Source organism: Thamnophis sirtalis, unplaced genomic scaffold, assembly GCF_051295495.1.
Source record: "Thamnophis sirtalis isolate CommonGarterSnake01/CBP01778 unplaced genomic scaffold, rThaSir2_p1.2 scaffold_14, whole genome shotgun sequence".
Lineage (NCBI taxonomy): Eukaryota > Metazoa > Chordata > Lepidosauria > Squamata > Natricidae > Thamnophis > Thamnophis sirtalis.
In genome coordinates this window covers 5,066,868-5,085,981 of record NW_028261394.1, presented here as the reverse complement: position 1 = coordinate 5,085,981, position 19,114 = coordinate 5,066,868, and the positions used below count along the sequence as shown (strand labels likewise).

Sequence of the window (19,114 nt, the reverse complement as noted above, 5' to 3'; positions counted from 1 at the left end):
TTGCAAAACGAGGCCCGTTCTTCCTTTCCAGGCGGTTTTTATAACCCTCCAGGGGATTATGGATTTCAAAATGCCTCGAAAGATCTCTTCGATCGGCAGGAAACGTTTCTTCTGCCTCTTAACCTCTCCGAGAACTGAGATTCTTATTTAGAATAAGTAACATTTCAGGGAGAAAGAGAGATAGATTTGCAGTTAAGCCAGTGTTGTTTCTGCTTTGCTGGAGAACCTCTAACCCCATATTGCAAAAAAAGACAATCGTGCTAGAGACCCAGAGGGTTCTGGAAAGAGGAGAAAGGGCGAGCGTGCATACAGGTCATGGGGAGAGGCTGGCCGGCCCCGATGGAAATCACATTTTTTGTTATAATTATTAATATTATTATTAATTATTATTTCCATCACATCTGAGTCTTTTGACATGAGGGACAAGGATTGATTCCAACAGCTGCTTCTTCGAGTCCTTGTAGCCACCAGCTTTTATCTCCAGGAGAAATATCTGCCACCTCTTATTCAAGCACCTTCCATGTTTCTAAGCATCAAGATCTTCTCCTCCAAGGATGGCTGCCTTCACGTTACATCTCAAATATATGCGCTTTAACATCGTTATTCATGTTCCCAAGGAACTGCCTTAATTGTTGTGGAAGTTGTGAATGTTTCATCGCTCAAGGCTTTCAAGAAGAGGTTGGACTCCCATTTTGCTTTGACCTGGGCTTCCCAAGGGCATGAAGCAACTCCTGGTCCCGACAAAAATCCCTTTTATTAATTCACTGTGAATTCTGCTCATTCACAAAGTCTTTCAAGGGACGATTTATAGTCACAGACCTTCTCTGGCTTGGAGAGCTGCCAGGCTGATGTCTGCAGAACTTGGCCAGGAGTCTCGGAGAGTCACGAACCAATGAAGCGAACTAATTGTCTCCTGCAAACTCCACTCCCCTTTCGCTCCTCTTTTATTCCCTCTGGGAGGGGCCATTCACCGTCCACCTGTGGCCTTACTCCCAAGTCGACCCCTGTTCTTTAGCTCTTCCCTTTGTCTGGCAACTTTGTGCATGCACACACTGGGAACAGGCTCCAGCTGTTCTTCTGCCTCACTGATGTCTGACTCCGAAGGCAGCTGATAACTGGCATACGGCCCTGGCCCCCTCTCTGCCTCCGACACAGAGCCCTCCTCAGAGCCTTCCCCAGACTCCAGGACCGGCCCACGTTCCTCCCCAACGTCCTCACTGTCCGAATCTGCTGGCCGCTGGTGGGCCACCACAGGACATGAGTATCTATCATAAAGACACAGGTGTCTCTCAGCCTGCAAAAGATACGTGAAATTACTCAAGAATCTTAAAAGTCCTATTTATTGGGCAGACTTTTGACTCTCCACAGGTTGAAACTACAGTTCCCAGCCTCCTTGGCAGTCAGCTAGGCTGTTGGGAATCATAGTTAAATAAAACTCTGGCGTTTAGGTTCTCAACCCTTGAAGAAACAGCAGCCTTTTCTTTGAAAGGTAGGGATGGTTGATTATTATTCATCCAATGGGACAATTATTTCTGAATACAGATTGCTAAACGAGACTGACACCTTCTGGGCTCTTCTGAAATGGCTGCTTGGAAAATGACAGCCAGTTCTTGATTTATGACCAAAACTGGAATGGGAACATCTGTCATTAAGCAAGGGAGCCATTAAGTAAGTTGCACCTAATTTTATGACTTTTTGCCTTAGTTGTTATGTGAATCGCCATAGTCGTTAAGCAAATCTTGCTGCCCCCCCCCCCCCGACACTACTGGTCAAGGACTGCCTGGGAAAGTTAAGTTTAAGTTTAAGTTTTATTTTATTTATATGCCGCCCTATTCCCAAAAAGGGACTCAGGGCGGCGAACAACTTAAACGGGCAAGGGAAACATACAAGTACAAAATAGACATTTAAAATGACCAACAACCATGTCGAGAGGGGAAGGGAACTCATCACCCCCAGGCCTGCCGACACAGCCAGGTTTTAACGGCTTTTCGGAAAGCAGGGAGAGAGGTGAGGGTCTGAATCTCCACGGGGAGTTCGTTCCAAAGGGCCAGAGCTGCAACAGAGAAGGCCCTCCCCCGGGTCGTAGCCAGATGGCATTGGCTAGTGGATGGGACCCGGAGGAGGCCGACCCTGTGTGATCTAATGGGTCTTTGGGAGGTAATTGGCAGCAGGCGGTCTCTCAAGTACCCAGGTCCAATACCACGAAGGGCTTTATAAGTGATAACTAGCACCTTGAAGCATATCCGGAGACCGATTGGAAGCCAGTGCAGCTCGCGGAGGATAGGTGTAACGTGGGTGTATCGAGGTACACCCACAATCGCTCGCGCGGCCGCATTCTGGACCAGTTGAAGTCTCCGAATGCTCTTCAAGGGCTGCCCCAGTCGCAGATATTGATCATATGACTCCAGGACCCCACAGCCAAAAGCCCAGTATTGATCAAGTGACTGCAGGAGTTACTGCAACCCTTATAAGTGCAAGAAAATATCCTTTTTTTCAACACTGTCATGACTTGGAACAGTTCTGCAACCCAACAAGACAGACGCAGACTTCAGAGGATAATCAAAACTGCAGGTAACAACACAATTACTGCCAACCTGCCTTCCGTGAAAATATCTACAGACCCCTGGCATCCTGGGCATAAATTGTTTCAACTCCTACCCTCAAAACAACGCTACAGAGCACTGCACACCAAGACAATTAGACACAAGGACAGTTTTCCCCCCATGCCATCACTCTGCTAAACAATTCCGTCAACACTGTCAAACTATTCACTAAGTCTGCATTACTATTAGTCTTCTCATTGTTCCTATCGCCCATCTCCTCCCACTTATGACTGCAGGACTGTAACTTTGCTGCTTGAATCCTTACAATTTATATTGATATTGTTTCCTGGTTTCTTATTTGTAACCTAGGACTATCATTAAGTGTTGTACTTTATGATTTGTGACGGATGTATCTTTTCTTTTTATGTACACCGAGATCTGCACCAAAGACAAATTCCTTGTGTGTCCAGCCGATAAAGAATTCTATTCTATTCTAAACGAATGGTCATAAATCCAGAACTACTTGTGCATGGTTGCAACTCATTTATCAAGTGCGCAAATAGCAATAGCAATAGCAGTTAGACTTATCTACCGCTTCATAGGGCTTTCAGCCCTCTCTAAGCGGTTTACAGAGTCAGCATATATCGCCCCCACAGTCTGGGTCCTCATTTCACCCACCTCGGAAGGATGGAAGGCTGAGTCAACCTTGAGCCGGTGAGATTTGAACCGCTGAACTGCAGATAACAGTCAGCTGAAGTGGCCTGCAGTACTGCACTCTAACCACTGCGCCACCTCGGCTTCCTTTGCTAAGAGACATTGGATTCCTAAAGGATCTCCGGACCCAAATTCATGTCATTTTCAGGGCAGCCACATGGAAAGAAGAAAAGTATGACCGGAATCTACAGCTAGTCCTCGGCTTACGACCATAACTGAGCCCGAAGATTCTGTGGTTAAATGAGCTTTGTCCTGTTTTATGACCTTCCACGCCACAGTTGTTAAGTGAATCCTTGTAATGGTTGAGTTAGCAACCTGGTTGTTAAGTGAATCTGGCCTCCCCATGAATTTTGTTTGTCGGAAGGTCCCCAAAGGGGACACAGCCAAGGGTCATAAATGTGAATCAGTTGCCAAGCATCTGAGTTTTAATCACATGAGTCCGGGCACCCCGGAAAGGTCGTAGCTGTGTAAAACAGGTCCCAAGTCCCTTTTTTTTCAGTTCTGTTGTAATTTTGAACGGTCATTAAATGAACTCTTGTAGTTCGAAGACTACTTGTATTTTGCACAGATGCATTGGGAATAATTAAGGGCTGTAGAACTACTGGAAGCAACTGCTAGATGGCAGCAAAATTAAATATACTTTTGGGGGTATCTCTTGGGCGGCATCTAGTGGCTGATTGATTTTTGCATGCAAGATCACAGCGCCTTTAATATCAAACAGTCCAACCCAGACACCCCCTCCCCCCAAAGAAGGATAAAAATATGAATATGGACCCATGCGGAGAAAACTCTGAGAATATCCCCCACACATCGGCAATTCTAATAATTCTAATAATTAATTTTAATAATTTTAATAATTTTAAATTTAATTCTAATTTATTTTTAAATTTAATTTAATGTTAAAAATGTAAAAGTAGGGAAGGGGAAATCTAGGCAGAAGAAGAGAATGCAAACGCTATCATAAGGCTCTTAAAGTATGAAGTGGTTTAAATCTATTAAATTAACGCTATTAAAAAGCGAATGGAAGAAAGAAACTTTTCAACCTTCCTCGCCCCGCCCCTCAGTTAGCTCCGCCCAGGAGGTCCACGCGCGTGCGCGTGCGATCGCTTTCCCGGCATCCTTTGCGGGCGGATCTCTTGAGCAGCCGCAAGATGGCGGAGAAACTCGGTGAGTCTTTCTCCGGGGCGGGAGACGCCAAGGTGACCCCCCCGCCAGGCTTTCTGGAGCCCTGAAAGTCGCCTCTTTCCCCCACAGATAAGCCGGCGGTGGCAACCCGGTGGCGTTTGAGATGGTAGCAACCATGAGCCCCGCCGGCTGGGACTGATGGGCTTTGGAGTCCAGGGCGGGGGGGGGCAGCAGGGGAATATTTTGTTTCCATCCCCCCCACCCCAGGTTCTATGTTGCCCACCCCCTAAAATGCGGGGGAGGGGGGGAATATATGGCTTGCAATCGTTGGAAGGGGGAAAATAGGATTTTTAAAATGAAAAATATATTTAAATGTTATTTTAATTTCTCCCACTCCATTGGTTTGGGGTGCAGAGAAGGAGGTTAAGCTGCAGAAGGATAGGATCTCTTTGACAGGATCTAATTTGTTTGTTTTTTTCCTCCCTGTCTCTAAAAGGGACATAAATCTATATGAGTTTTATTGATTAGCTTTCGGGCTATATCGAAGGGCAAAGTTCCAGAAACAAATTATTACTACAATTTGACACAGGCAATTTAAAAATGGAACTGGATAAAATACAATTTAAAATGAAATTGGAATAAAATACCATTTAAAATGGAATTGGAATAAAAATACAGTCTAAAATGAAATTGGAATAGAATACAATCATTTAAGATATAGATAAAAGTATGATATTATTATATTTTGGTGTCATCCCCTGCAATCTACCCCAATCAGTCCCACCTAGGCATATCTCAACCGAACCATTTTGTTTTAAGGACTGTGCTGTGTTCAATGTTATTTTCAGATTCTGGCCGCACATAAGGTAAGTTGTTTTGATATGGGGATCCCAGTGGGTCCTTCGTTTGGTATATGGACCAAGGCACCTGTCCCTCACCCCTTTATACAAGCAACAGTCACCTAGGATGTGTGCCAGGTCTTCTCCCTCTGCCACCCTGCAAATGCAGAGATGTTCATTGTAGGGTATATTTTTAAATGTTTAGCCTCCCGTGTCGTTTGCAAGCTGTAACTGGCTGGCTCTACTGACTTTAATTTCCATCTCAGTATAATGTAACAGAGAGGTTAGTTACAAAGAAAAGGGAATGTTTTGTTCTGCTGGTGAGTGGCTTAAACGGGGATAACAATCGTAAATTACATGGATCTTTTTTGGTGATCATTCCTTAAATGTTGGATTCCTTCCCTTCATGTTTTGTGGTCCTTTTTTTTTTTAGTACCTATTAAAGATTTGAGGCTTCTGGATGTGAAACTGGGTCAGCTTCCCACTTGGTTGGCATCGCTCAATTACACCCCCAGAGCTTTTCTGGAATCATGCAAGAGAGGTTAGTATTTTGGGGAAAAATCTTACATTGTGTGTGTGTGTGAGAGAGAGGGAGGGAGGGAGAGAGAGAGAGAGAGAGAAACAATATTCCTTAGGAATTTACAAGATGCCTATTGGAATTTCCATGAAAGCAGCAGCAAATTGTATTATTTACATCTGCATCGATAACGCTATGGCTAGAATATCTGTGGCTAAGAATATATGCGGCTAGTCAAGCCATTACTCTGACTTTTAAGATGGGTTTCCACTTTGATTAGGCCACAACAGGTTCTACGCAAAATACTGGGAACCGAAGAGATGTGGCATCACCGGTCCTGCCATGTTGTTATCAGCTTACGTGGTTTTCAGCTACTACTTAGTGTATGATCACCTCAGTAAGTAAAATGTTTCATTTTGTTTTTTTATTACACCATGTTCACACAATGTGCTAAGATTCTATAATGAGTTGATGTTTTGGGCCGTGTTCAAGGGCTTGCTGCCACATCTGGATACAGCAGAACCAACTTGCAAAAAACAACAACATGGGTTTGAAACAAGTTCTGTTTTTAGGCTCTGGTTCCCTGCAAGTGGAGAGGGGTGGACAGATTCACATGACACAAGTAAAACATGAAAAACTGCTTGAGATGAAATAGCCAGACATGCAGCCCTACACGGGGAGAATGAAGCCACACCAAATTATGGCTTTATTGTTGAAGAGATGCCAGGTGGTGTGGCAGCTTAAGGCACGGTTCTTGTTGAGCATTGCATGAGTTTGTGAGGTCGGTAGGCATTATAGAGCCGAGGTGGCGCAGTGGTTAGGGTGCAGTACTGCAGGCCACTTCAGCTGACTGTTATCTGCAGTTCAGCAGTTCTAATCTCACCGGCTCAAGGTTGACTCAGCCTTCCATCTTTCCGAGGTGGGTGAAATGAGGACCCAGACTGTGGGGGTGATATGCTGACTTTGTAAACCGCTTAGAGGGGGCTGAAAGCCCTATGAAGCGGTATACAAGTCTAACTGCTATTGCTATTGATCCGGGATAATTTATTTAGTTCTATCCACTGCAGTTAAATGCATTGGCCAAATTCAGTTTCTAGGACTTCTACATGCTACTTCGCCTGACTTCAGACAGGCCTTGTAATCTGATAGAACAGGCGGCAAGGTTTTCTCTGAGATTGTACAGGTAGTCCTCAGTTTATGACCACAACCCAGCCCAAAATTTCTGCCCCTGAGACATTTGTTGCGTGAGTTTTGCCCCAATTTACGACCTTTCTCGCCACAGTTAAGTGGATCACCGCAGTTATTAAATTAGCAACGCAATTGTTCAGTGAATCCGGCTTCCCTTTCCTTGACTTGCCAGAAGGTCGCAAAAGGGAATCGCATGACCTTGCAACAGCCATAAATATGAGTCAGTTGCCAGGCATCTGAATTTTGATCGTGTGACCACAGGGAGGCTGCAAAGGTCGTAAGTGTGAAAAACAGTCATAAGTTTTTCCAGTGCCGTTGTAACTTTGAATGGTCAGTAATTGACCTGTTGTAAGTCAAGGACTACCTGTAGCTACAAAATACCTTCTGCCAAGTACTGGGTAAAATCTGTATTCCCAGAAATCTGGTAACTGCAAGCAACAACAAGAATTGGAGATATAAGCTTGCCCTCTTAAGATTGTACTTCCATTCCCCCCCCCCCAAAATCACTCAGTGGAATAGCAGGAATATTCAGCATTCAATTACCTTATTTGTAAACTTCATTGGCCATATGTACAAATGTTTGAAAGAAAAGCTAACTTCTGTTTGAGAATTTTTAAAGAAAACTGCAACCTAACCAAAACTGGTTCTGATTATTTAGAGGAAGAACGCTGGAGAAAATACCACTAAGATTCCACCGACAAGAATACAAGTTTCTCTTGCTGTGATCATTTCAACTACAGGCAACTGACTTCTGTATTTCTCTTACAAAGTATCCGATGTATGCCGAGACCAATAATAAAATAATTCAATCTGTGTCTGGTAGAACTAATTTCAAACGCTAGAAGACAGATGAGTGCGGATAAAATAGACCTTTCTTTAAAATTATAAAAAGTATTGAAGATACTAATACTAGCTTCACCAAGATCTGAAATGTTAATAACAATCTTTTTTTAAAAAAAATGGCAGTTTTTTTCTTTTGCTCGATTAAAAAATGCTAAGCTTTGTGTCTGGAATGCCTAGAAAATATACACCAATTTGGATTTTCAGAATAATTCAGTTTCATGACTGGAGTTAGTCTTCCAGACCAACTTAATGACATGACAAAATATTCTGCAGTGGAGATCTTTTAAAGAATGGGTTTTTACAGAGAGTTTTGTTTTTCTTGTTTTCTTTTTTAAGCTTTCATTTGATTTAAGGATTTTGGATATCAATTATGTTCCTAGGGAACTTTTGATTATTTTTTTTAGTATTCTCTGCAAATGAAAATTGCATTGCAGTGGCACATAGTTTGGATCGCTTTCAGAATGAAGGAAAGATTTGGTTTTCCCATAAACCTAATACTGCTTTTCATAATTTGGAGTTTTCTGTATTTGTTCAGCCACCAACAATCTTAAAGTACAAACTATAGGTAAAAGGTAAAGGTTCCCCTTGCATGAGCTAGTCATTCCCAACTCTAGGGGGCGGTGCTTATCTCTGTTTTAAAGCCGAAGAGCCAGCGCTGTCCGAAGTCATGTGGCCGGTATGACTCAATGCCGAAGGCGCACCGAACACTGTTCCCTTCCCACCAAAGGTGGTTCCTATTTTTCTACTCACATTTTTTAACGTGCTTTCAAACTGCAAGGTTGGCAGAAGCTGGGACAAGTCACAGGAGCTCACTCAGTTATGCGGCGCTAGGGATTCAAACCGCCGAACTGCCAACCTTTCTGATCGACAAGCTCAGCATCTTAGCCACTGAGCCATCGCATCCCAAATACACAAACTATACATGTAGACAAATGCAACTGGACCCACTCTTCTGACGAACAAGATGAATTCCATCTTGAATTAGCCTTCGGCCCAGACAAGGAACACAAAGATGCGGAACAAAGGAGAGGTGGGCAGTCGCTCACACACACATATTTATCATCTTCTGCCAAGGACGGTTGAAAGAACAGAACTAAACATTTTCGAAGGAGAAAGCTCCACCCTTTTGAACCAAAAATCCCTATCCCAGTTTTTTTTTTCCTTTTAGAAGGCTTGTGTATTACCTTTGCTTCTTCAGGCTGTGAACAAGAGAGGCACTACGTTGTAGCCTTAAAAATTAAAAGGAAATACCAAAACAAAAAAGAGCAGTTGTAGATCAAGTAATCCTTTCACTGGCCAATCCTTTGGTGCAGGTATAAAAAAAAAAGTGGTTCAGTCATTCAAGAGGATACTAAGAGATAATTCGGCTCGTAAAGATAATGTATAAAAAATGCTGTAAAGTCCGTTGGTTCATTGCCCACTAAGGAAAGCCAAATGTCCTTTGGTACATCTGTTGGCGTAATGTCCTTTTTCACCACACTAAGAAGAAGACGACAAAAACATTGTTGCTCGAAGTACACATATAACTGAGAGATTTTAACGAATCCTTTAATCTGAATATTCACAATTGCTCTTTCCCCCCCCTAAATAGTCCATTCTGAAAGAACAGACTTGGAAACATCAACACCTGCCTTTTCCAAAATAATAATCTAATAGTGAAAAATCAATGGATTGTTGCTGTTTTATATCCTGTTGTTTGCATTTGGACAGACAGCACGCATGGGCATGGGCATGGAAACTTCACATCCATGTGGCTAAACTTGGCACTGCCGTAACTACTAGAGAGAAAGCTATGGCATACAACACTGTTCCACCAAAATGCGTTGATGTTTTCAAGCCAACACTTTCCAGCCCATTCTATTATTAGCCTTCATTCCCCATTGTCTATATTCCATTACAATCCTACAGATTGCTTTAAAGCATTCATGTAGTTTGGGGGGGGGGGGATCATATTTTTCTCACTTTTCACAAAGCAGACAAATGTGTCATTTCTCAAATTTTATGTTCCGGAACCGGAGGGGAATATCCCATGTTCAAAGAGTGAAAACACACGTAATCATCGTGCCGGCTCCGGAATTCAGGGCTGGCAAGTAGAACTGCACAAATCGGCCGCCCACTCCCCCTGCACAGCCCCTCCCCTCATAAAACTCAGCCTTAGGCAGCTTAAAGGTAAAGGTTCCCCTTGCACATATGTGCTAGTCATTCCCAGCTCTAGGGGACAGTGCTCATCTCCGTTTCAAAGCCGAAGAGCCAGTGCTGTCCAAAGATGCCTCCGTGGTCACGTGGCTGGCATGACTAAATGCCGAAGGCGACGGGACGCTGTTCCCTTCCCACCAAAGGTGGTTCCTATTTTTCTACTTGCATTTTTTACGTGCTTTCGAACTGCTAGGTTGGCAGAAGCCTGGGACAAGTCACAGGAGCTCACTCTGTTTATGCGATGCTAAGGATTTGAACAGCTGACCTTTCTGATCAACAAGCTCAGTGTTTGAGCAACTGAGCCACCACGTCCCTTCTTAGGCAGTTTACCTTACCTTATAACAGGTGACTTGTTCCAGGGGGCGTGGTCCTCTGTTCCCTATGCTGTTGTTTTGGGACTGCATGACCCCAATGACCTGTGGGGTCCTTTGTTGGTTTGGGGAAGACTTCTGACTCGTCAGCTGGATGAGAGAGGAGGACCTTTGCAATGGCGTGTTGTTGTTTTGCTGAAAAGGCAAAGCAGCCCGTACAATACGTATTACACACCTTAGCAGCAGTTTTCTCTACCCACTTTTCCCAATAATAAGACTTCCCCGGATAATAAGCCCAATTGGGCTTTTGAGCGCATGCGCTAAAATAAACCCTTCCCGAAAATATTGCAATACAGCAGCAGGCATGAAGTGACCACGCTCGCCACCTCCTGCACCTCAAAAATAATAAGACCTCCCCGAAAATAAGACCAAATGCTTATTTCGGGGGTCGAAAGAAAATAAGACATGGTATTCAGACAAGAATCTCAAGTGTTACTCCGGACTTGTGCCTAGGGCGCCAAAAGCAACCCACACCTCCCTAAAGATACCTCATTATAAGCTTACAGCGCAAGGGAAACATTGTGAGATCTTTCAACCTCCCCCTAAATCTGCGGTCCTGGGACCTATCATGTGATCAGACTCCCCCCCAAAAAGCACCCTTTAACTCAGTGTTTTTCAACCACTGTGCCGCGGCACACTAGGGTGCCGTGACATAGTGTAAGGTGTGCCGTGGGAAAAACACTTTATATATAGTCAATATAGGCACAGAGTTAAATTTTTTTAACATTTTCTAATGGTGGTGTGCCTCGTGATTTTTTTCATGAAAAAAGTGTGCCTTTGCACAAAAAAGGTTGAAAAACACTGCTTTAACTGATGATGGTGGGACTTTCAATCTCTACCTCAAAAGGTATCAATCAGAATCGAGCTAGAAGGGACCTTGGAGATCTTCTAGTCCAACCCCCTGCTCAAGCAGGAGACCCTATACTATTTCAGACAGGTGACCGTACAATCTCTTAAAAACCTCCAGTGATGAAGCCCCCACAACTTCTGGGGGGCAAGCTCTTGCACTGATTAATTGTCCTGTCAGGAAATTTCTCCTTAATTCCAGGTTGCTTCTCTCCTTGATTAACTAATCCATTCATTGTTTCTTGTCCTCCCTTCTGGTGCTTTGGAAAATAAGTTAAACCCCCCCCCCCTTTTTTTTTGGCAGCCCCTCAAATACTGGAATACCACTACTATGTCACCCCTGGTCCTTCTTTTCTCTAGATTGGCCATACCCAAATCCTCTTCATGGTATTGGATCTGGGTACTTGAGAGACCGCCTGCTGCCAATTACCTCCCAAAGACCCATTAGATCTCACAGGGTTGGCCTCCTCCGGGTGCCATTTACTAGCCAATGCCATCTGGCTATTACCTGGGGGAGGGCCTTCTCTGTGGCAGCTCCGGCCCTCTGGAATGAACTCCCCGCAGGGATTCGGACCCTCACCTCTCTCCAGGCCTTCCAAAAAGCCGTCAAAACTTGGCTTTGCCGGCAGGCCTGGGGGTGATGAGTTCCCTCTCGACATGTATGGTTGTGCGACTGTTGCCTATTTTTATTATGTGTATTTCGTTTTTATGTTCCCCTTCTTCCCCTTTTGAACTGTTCGCCGCCCTGAGTCCTCCCGGAGAAGGGCGGCATACAAATAATAAAATTCTATTCTATTCTATTCTATCCTGCAAGCTCAAGAAAGAAGCGATGAAATGTGGTTATTTTAAACATTTCCAATGCTGTATTCCCTTAGAGGAGAATAATAATATTTTCCTATACGGTGTTAGAATCCTGGGGGATTTTGATTGTAATATTATCTGTGGCTTGGGCCTCTGCTTGCAGTGCCCTTAATTAAAAGCACACGATAAAATTAACTACTACTACTCCCTTGAGTGTCAGTGGTCCATTCCTCTTCCCCTCTGCAAATCAGGCACCACTGTAACAGGAAAAGCATCTCTAGCATCAACAAACGCACATAGTTGAACTATTCAAACAGTTCTCTTTAAGTTGAATCTTCAAGCGTGAACGGCCTACCGAAGCAGCTGAAAAAGCAGGGGGGGCTTACTTTTTGTTGTGGCTGCGTCGGGGGCGGTAGCGGCGGCTGCTCTGTCGTTCCCATAGGAAGTTCAAACCGAGGACTGTTTTTCAAAAGAAAAAGGACATATGCGTATGAAAAGAGAGGGAGACCAAACTGATAAAAAAAGAAATCCGCTTCTGGGATTCTAACTCTCCCAGGAATACTTTTAAGCTTAGCTTCAGAAATAAACCCCCTTTTAAAATGTGACTTTTGTTTTTCTTCATTCTATGAGAAAAAGCTCTAGTAATGCAATGTATGTGATGGTGTTGTGTTACTAATTGTGAAAGCCAAGGGAAATGATCAAAACAATAAAAAAGCAAAAGTTAGAATATTTTGGATAGGGGATGCGACACCTGGAAAAATACGGCCTATTTCACTTACTCCTCCAAGGAAAGATTGAAGGCAAAAGAGGTCCAGGCAGAAGAAGAACATCATCATGCCTTCAAAATTTAAGAGACCAGTTTGGACAAAACTCAACAGTACTTTTTTGTGCGGCTGTTGATAAAAATGGGATCGCCAACATCCAATGACGGATATGGCACAAGAAGAAGATATACTGCTTTATAGGTACAGAAACTCTAATAATCAGCTAAGCGTTAAAGAGGGTGAATGAGGGACACCATGAGACTTCAGCTTGAACATTTCAGGAAGGGTTTGGAAAGGGCACACACCTATGTGGCTTAATAACAGGTGGGGAATTTTAGGACAGATCTGGGAAATACTCACTGCATGAATTTGCACGCAGGGCCTTCGGGACAGAAGCCTACCAGGTAATTCACACAAATAACACGCCGTGTGTGTCTGTGTCTGCAGAGAGGACCTACAACATAAAACACAAGGCACGTAAAAGGATTGTGCAAGACACGCAAACCCCTTTCTCACCCCCTCCCCTAATACTAACCTCATCCAAGCCAAACTTAAGTTTTCAAAACAGCAAGAGGGGCCCAAATTCAGACCATTCTTTCTAACTACGTCATGTTTTTCTTCAAAAGGGAAGACAGGTTTTTCAAAGAGCCAAATGTCAACTCGCAAGCTTGGCCCTGTTGCTCTGTCTCCAAGGCAAGCACGGCTATCAACAAGTTGGATACCTACCGTGTTTGCAGAAACCTCGGTCGTACCAAGGGCAGTCTTTGATTTTAGATTCTGGGTCGATGTGCAGGAATGGACATTCCTTGTTGCTGCATTCCCCTGCAACAGACAGTCAACAGCTTCAGCCCACCGAGCCGTCAACGCACTTTCAAGAACAGTTGCGAAGTGTTAAGAAAGCCAGGTGCTTCTTTATGACCGCTGTCTACACCAGCGGTTCTCAACCTGTGGGTCACGACCCCTTTGGGAATCAAACAACCTTTTCACAGGGGTCACCGAGGAGCCTCCCGCGGAGAGGCTGGCGAGAAGCCGGCCCGAAGGGAAGGAGCGGCTCGGATTCCCTGTGCGGTGGAAGGAGAGGTGCCAGAAGACTGACGGGCTTCCCAGCAGAATATATAAATTTCTCCTGAAGCATAAAATGGAAGAGGAAATGCGAAAGAACAAATGATAAAATGGGCACAGAACTTTGGCTATAATATTGAATGGGATAAATGAGAAAATTTTGGGGGGACAAACTTAAAAATGACACTATCAGTTGCATACAAGGAAAATCAGTACAAAATGTTTTACAGATGGCACCGAAAAGGTTAGCTAAAATATCAACAAATCCCTCCCCAAAATGCTGGAAATGTGAATCAATACATGGAACATACTACCACTTATGGTGGACTGTGAGGAGGCTAAAAATTTTGGGAAAAGGATCGAATAACTTTATTTTGGATTTGCTATCATGTTCAGTGAGAAAGAAAGAAAAAGAAAGAGGGAAAGGGAAAGAAAGAAAGGAAGAAGAGAAAGGGAGAGGAAAAATAGAGAAAAATAGAAATGAGAGGGAGGGGGAGAGAAGAGAGAGTCCCTATTCCCATAGAAAACACTGAGCCATGAAACCTGGGTAGGCATGGGAGGGGTGTGTGTGTCATGTGACTGGTGGGAGTGATGTTGAGTTGGTCACACCCACCCAGGTTTTGTGGCTCCCGGTGTTTTCTTTTCTGTGGGAAACAGATCCAAATGGCTCTTTTGAGTGTTTAAGATTGCCAGCCCCTGTGCTACACCATGCTTCAAGACAAAATTTCATTTATTTGTAATTAGAAATCAATATTTCACAATATATAATTGCATATTGTTTTTGTGATTAATCACTATGCTTTAATGATGTTCAATTTATAGCAATAAAAATACATCCAGCATATCAGATATTTACATAACGGTTCATAACAGTAGCAAAATTACAGCTACATAGTAGCAACGAAAATAGTTTTATGGCTGGGGGTCACCACAACATGAGGAACTGTATTAAAGGGTCGCGGCATTAGGAAGGTAGAGAACCACTGATCTACACCCATGATGGTGAACCTCCGGCACACATGCCACAGGTGGCACAGAGCCCTCTGCGGGCACGCAATCCATTGCCCAGCTCAGCTCCACCACGCATGTGCGCGTGCCTCCTTCCGGCCAGCTGATTTTTGGGTCTGCTGCGCATGTGGGAGATGTGCGCGCATGCACGGGAGTCATGTCAGGCTTCAGGGAGGGTCTCCGGAGCCTGGGAGAGGCCGTTTTTGTCCTCCCACAGGCTTGAGGAAAGCCTCCGGAGCCTGGGGACAGCAAAAATGCCCCTCCCAAGCACGGGGATGGGGGATTTGCACACGTGTGCATGGGGTGGGGGTCACGTGTGCATGCGCAGGTGGTGGGGCGCATTGCACTGTGAGTGTGAACACGCGTGCACGATTTCGGCACGCGAGGACAAAAAGGTTAGCCATTACCGATCTATGCCTTTCATCCTCAGCCTTTTGAAATACAGCATTTAATGAGCTAAACTTGCAGATGTACATATTCCATAGCAGGAGTGTAAAGAAACTGACAATTTAAACGTTAAGAACCATATCAAAAAGTGAAAGCAAGCACGCTCCCGGTGCACGAATGTCACCAAGGGGTAGCATAGCCCAGTGTTTCTCAACCTTGGCAACTTGAAGATGTCCGGACTTCAACTCCCAGAGTTCCCCAGCCAGCATTCGCTGGCTGGGGAACTCTGGGAGTTGAAGTCCAGACATCTTCAAGTTGCCAAGGTTGGGAAACACTGGCATAGCCAATAGACCAACTTACAAACCAATGCGCAACTGGTCAAACTCTCATTTCTTCCATCACCATCTCAAGTCACTGAAACTTGAGATTGTAAAACTCGTTGTTGTAAAGTTTCCTAGAACAATGGATGAAATGGATTCCACTGTGGTACACTACAGAACACACACACACGCACACACACACACAGCGAGCAAAAGTCAAGATTAAATAGCAGCTATTCATTATTACATTGGCCCTTACCGTATTTTGAATAGAAGTAACATTCTGGCATCTTGGTCATGTCATATTCGTGCAAGAATTCACACTGGTCCCCTTTTTTGCACAGGCCTCGTAACCAGTGTTTACAAACCACTGTCTTTTCACCACTGATGTGCCGAAACGGACACATCCCTCCTGCCGGGTGGGAAAAAAGGAGATATAAAATCTGGCAAGGAATCAATACAAAATGCCTCTACGCTCTATTGCCTTAATTTGCAGACTTAAAACACAACAGCTACAAGCAATAGTTAATCTGTGTATTTTTAAAAATTATAAGGATTTCATTTAGTAAATACAGCCTCTCTACAATAAGGCTTCTTAGGGCAATATAATGACCATGAGTTACCATATTTTAAGACTAATTTATGCTATGACATCTTGACATATGATTTTTATTCTGACAGCTCAATGTGTAAACCAAGATTTTAAAAATGAGGCCTAGCATCATGGGCAATTTCTCCTCCCTCCTTATAAAATATTATTAATTTCCGTAATTATTTTCTTGGGTGGGGGGAAGCAACTTTGGGGACAACCATGATCTTGGATGACTGAGAACCTCTACAGACAGTCCTCCATTCTCTTTCAGTCTTCCAATGTGTGTGTATACATACATACATACATGGTACGCTGATTTAACTGCTGCGGATAGGAAGGCACCTCCCTTCGTCCCATCAGATCGCACAGAGTGGGCCTCCTCCGAGTTCCATCCGCCAGTCAGTGCCGACTGGCGACTACGCGGAGGAGAGCCTTCTCAGTAGCAGCTCCGACCCTTTGGAACGATCTCCCCGTAGAGATTCGCACCCTCACCACAGTCCAGAGCTTCCGCACAGCCCTTAAGATCTGGCTATCCCGTCAGGCCTGGGGATAAGATCTTCATACACCCCACCCGAATGCTGAATGAATGTTGTGTTTTATTGCTATTTTTATTTGTACCCACATATTATTTTATGTTCTGTCTTGCACTCCCTTCCCATGAGTTGTAAGCCGCCCTGAGTCCCCTCAGGGAAAAGGGCGGCCTATAAGTGACAATAAATACAAATACAAATACAATACAAGAATGATCAAGTAACCATTGGTTGCCCAAGGTGGCGCAGTGGTTAAATGCAGCACTGCAGGCTACTGCTAGATCAGCAGGTCAGCGGTTCAAATCTCACCGGCTCAGGGTTGACTCAGCCTTCCATCCTTCCGAGGTGGGTAAAATGAGGACCCAGATTGTTGGGGGCAATATGCTGACTCTCTGTAAACCGCTTAGAGAGGCCTGAAAGGCCTATGAAGCGGTATATAAGTCTACTGCTATTGCTATTGCTATTGCCCTCTAACACCACTGGCTGACTTCGCCAGGCCTCGCTGCTTTAGCAGAGTAAGGTAGATACTCAGAGATGATTCACACCCTGGTCAGTGTCTTTTCGCACTTCTACCATCGGGCAGAAGACATCAAAGCATAGCCAGCCAAACAAATAAGATTTAAAAATAGTTGCTATCCTTGGGCTGTCAGACTCTTAAACACAACCACAATCACTCCACGCACATGCAGAAATGTACAACTAGTTTTTTCCCCCTCCTAATTACTTGCATTGTTAAGGTTTTTGAATTCAGCTCAGAATCTGATAATTCCAATGAAGCTCTGAACACGAGGCTACTGATAATCAGTTTTTATTTTCTGCAGGAAGCAAAAAGCATTTTTGTCTCCCATCGTAACAGAGCAGGCAGAGAGAGAGAGAAAAACAGGCGCGAGCCTCCCCGTCCACTCATGAAAAAAACTTTTTGTCAAACTTCTTATAGTATTTGCACAGATTGTCATAGTGCTAGAAACATTATTTCATGTTAACGCAAACTTCATGATTTTTCTCAGCGCACTGAAAACCATCGACTTTAGAAGAGGAAAGGAATACATTTTCTGGCATAGAAGACAGAGCTTCGTTAGGGAATGCTGAACACACATTTCCAGTTGCAAGCGTGGTTATTTTACAAAATCCACTTGTTACTTTACTAAGGCTAAGCTTGGTAATTGGCCTAAACGTTTTTTATCTATGAAGTTGGCACTTTAGGTGACAATGGAGCTTCTCTCAACAGCAATTTAACAAAAGCTGAATTAGGTTACACTCCGTGTATCATCTAATCCTTCAGGCATCCTTTCACTACTTATGTTGTTTGTATTTGTAGTCATGGATTGCACCAGTGAGGCTAAAACCAATTTCGTTGTATTTATGTTGTAGAATGACAATAAAGGCTAGACTACTGTACTACTACAATATACCTTTTTTCTTTTTCCTCCACTCCCCCACAATTACTTGCATAGGGATTATTCTTTATACTATTTATGTTGTTTGTATTTGTAGTCATGGATTGCGCCAGTGAGTATAAACCAATTTCGTTGTATTTATGTTGTAGAATGACAATAAAGGCTAGACTACTGTACTACAATATACGTTTTTTATTTTTCCTCCACTCCCCCACAATTACTTGCATAGGGATTATTCTTTAGATCATTTATGTTGTTTGTATTTGTAGTCATGAATTGCACCAGTGAGGCTAAAACCAATTTCGTTGTATTCATGATGTACAATGACAATAAAGGCTAGACTACTGTTACTACTACAATATACCTGCAGCCGCAGCTTACCTTTCCCACATGCTGCCTTCAAAAAGAAATCACAGACCGCAGCCCCGGACTCTGCGAAGAAAGAAGCACAAGGGAGGTCTCCATATCGCTGAATAACTGAATATTAAATACAGGTTTAATGGGATTTTTTTAAATGGTCAGGGCTGTGGGGGGGAGGGGAAGGCCTCAGGACGAGCCCCCCTCATCACGTACTGTCCATGCCCGGGAAGGGCAGCGGCTGGGCGCCCAGCTGCTGCTCCACCGCGATCTCCAAGTCGAACTTGATGTGGTCCACGCTGGCGATCAGCTCCTGCATGGCGGCGGCGGGGAGGGAGGCCGCGAAGAAGCCGGCCGAGAAACGGGAGCGAAAAAGGTTCCGTCGCCGGCGGCGCTGAGGGGGGAGGGAAAAAAAGCGCGGGTTGGGGGAGGGGAAGGAAGGAAGGATGGGAGGAGGAGGAGGAGGCACGCGCCGCCCGGACGGGCCAATCAGCGCGCGGGCCCCGCGCGCAAGGCAGGCTGGGAGTCGCGTTTCTGCGCGCAAGGCAGGCTGGGGAGTCGCGTCGCGTGACGTCACATCTCGCGTGGAGCCAATGGAGCAGTGAGGCGGGGTGTTTTCCCCATTTCCCCTCCCCTCCCTCCCCTCAGGCTGCAAGCCAATCCAAAGGAAGCCCCGTTCTGATTGGGCGATGAAAAAGGGAAAGTGAGGGGGGA

General features: G+C 44.4%; 2 protein-coding genes across 3 annotated transcripts; one reads left to right on the top strand and one right to left on the bottom strand.

Moving 5' to 3' along the window:
• The first annotated feature begins 4,365 nt into the window (after positions 1–4,365).
• On the top strand, positions 4,366–7,739 carry ATP5MF (ATP synthase membrane subunit f). The gene is made up of 4 exons (XM_087728480.1): positions 4,366–4,424; positions 5,655–5,762; positions 6,019–6,135; positions 7,585–7,739. Exons 1-4 carry the CDS (start codon positions 4,409–4,411, stop codon positions 7,611–7,613), a joined length of 270 nt encoding a protein of 89 aa, XP_087584606.1. The 5' UTR covers positions 4,366–4,408; the 3' UTR covers positions 7,614–7,739.
• A 1,067-nt stretch (positions 7,740–8,806) lies between these two features.
• CPSF4 (cleavage and polyadenylation specific factor 4) lies at positions 8,807–18,836 on the bottom strand. 2 transcript variants are annotated; one of them, XM_087728478.1, is made up of 8 exons: positions 18,617–18,836; positions 18,425–18,475; positions 15,784–15,936; positions 13,474–13,569; positions 13,108–13,201; positions 12,370–12,442; positions 10,301–10,489; positions 8,807–9,248 (listed from the first exon to the last, which is right to left on the bottom strand). In XM_087728478.1, exons 1-8 carry the CDS (start codon positions 18,717–18,719, stop codon positions 9,180–9,182), a joined length of 828 nt encoding a protein of 275 aa, XP_087584604.1. In that variant the 5' UTR covers positions 18,720–18,836; the 3' UTR covers positions 8,807–9,179. The 2 variants fall into 2 exon arrangements, with proteins under 2 accessions (XP_087584604.1, XP_087584605.1); XM_087728479.1 differs by having other exon boundaries at positions 10,301–10,471; positions 18,617–18,834.
• Positions 18,837–19,114: the final 278 nt, after the last annotated feature.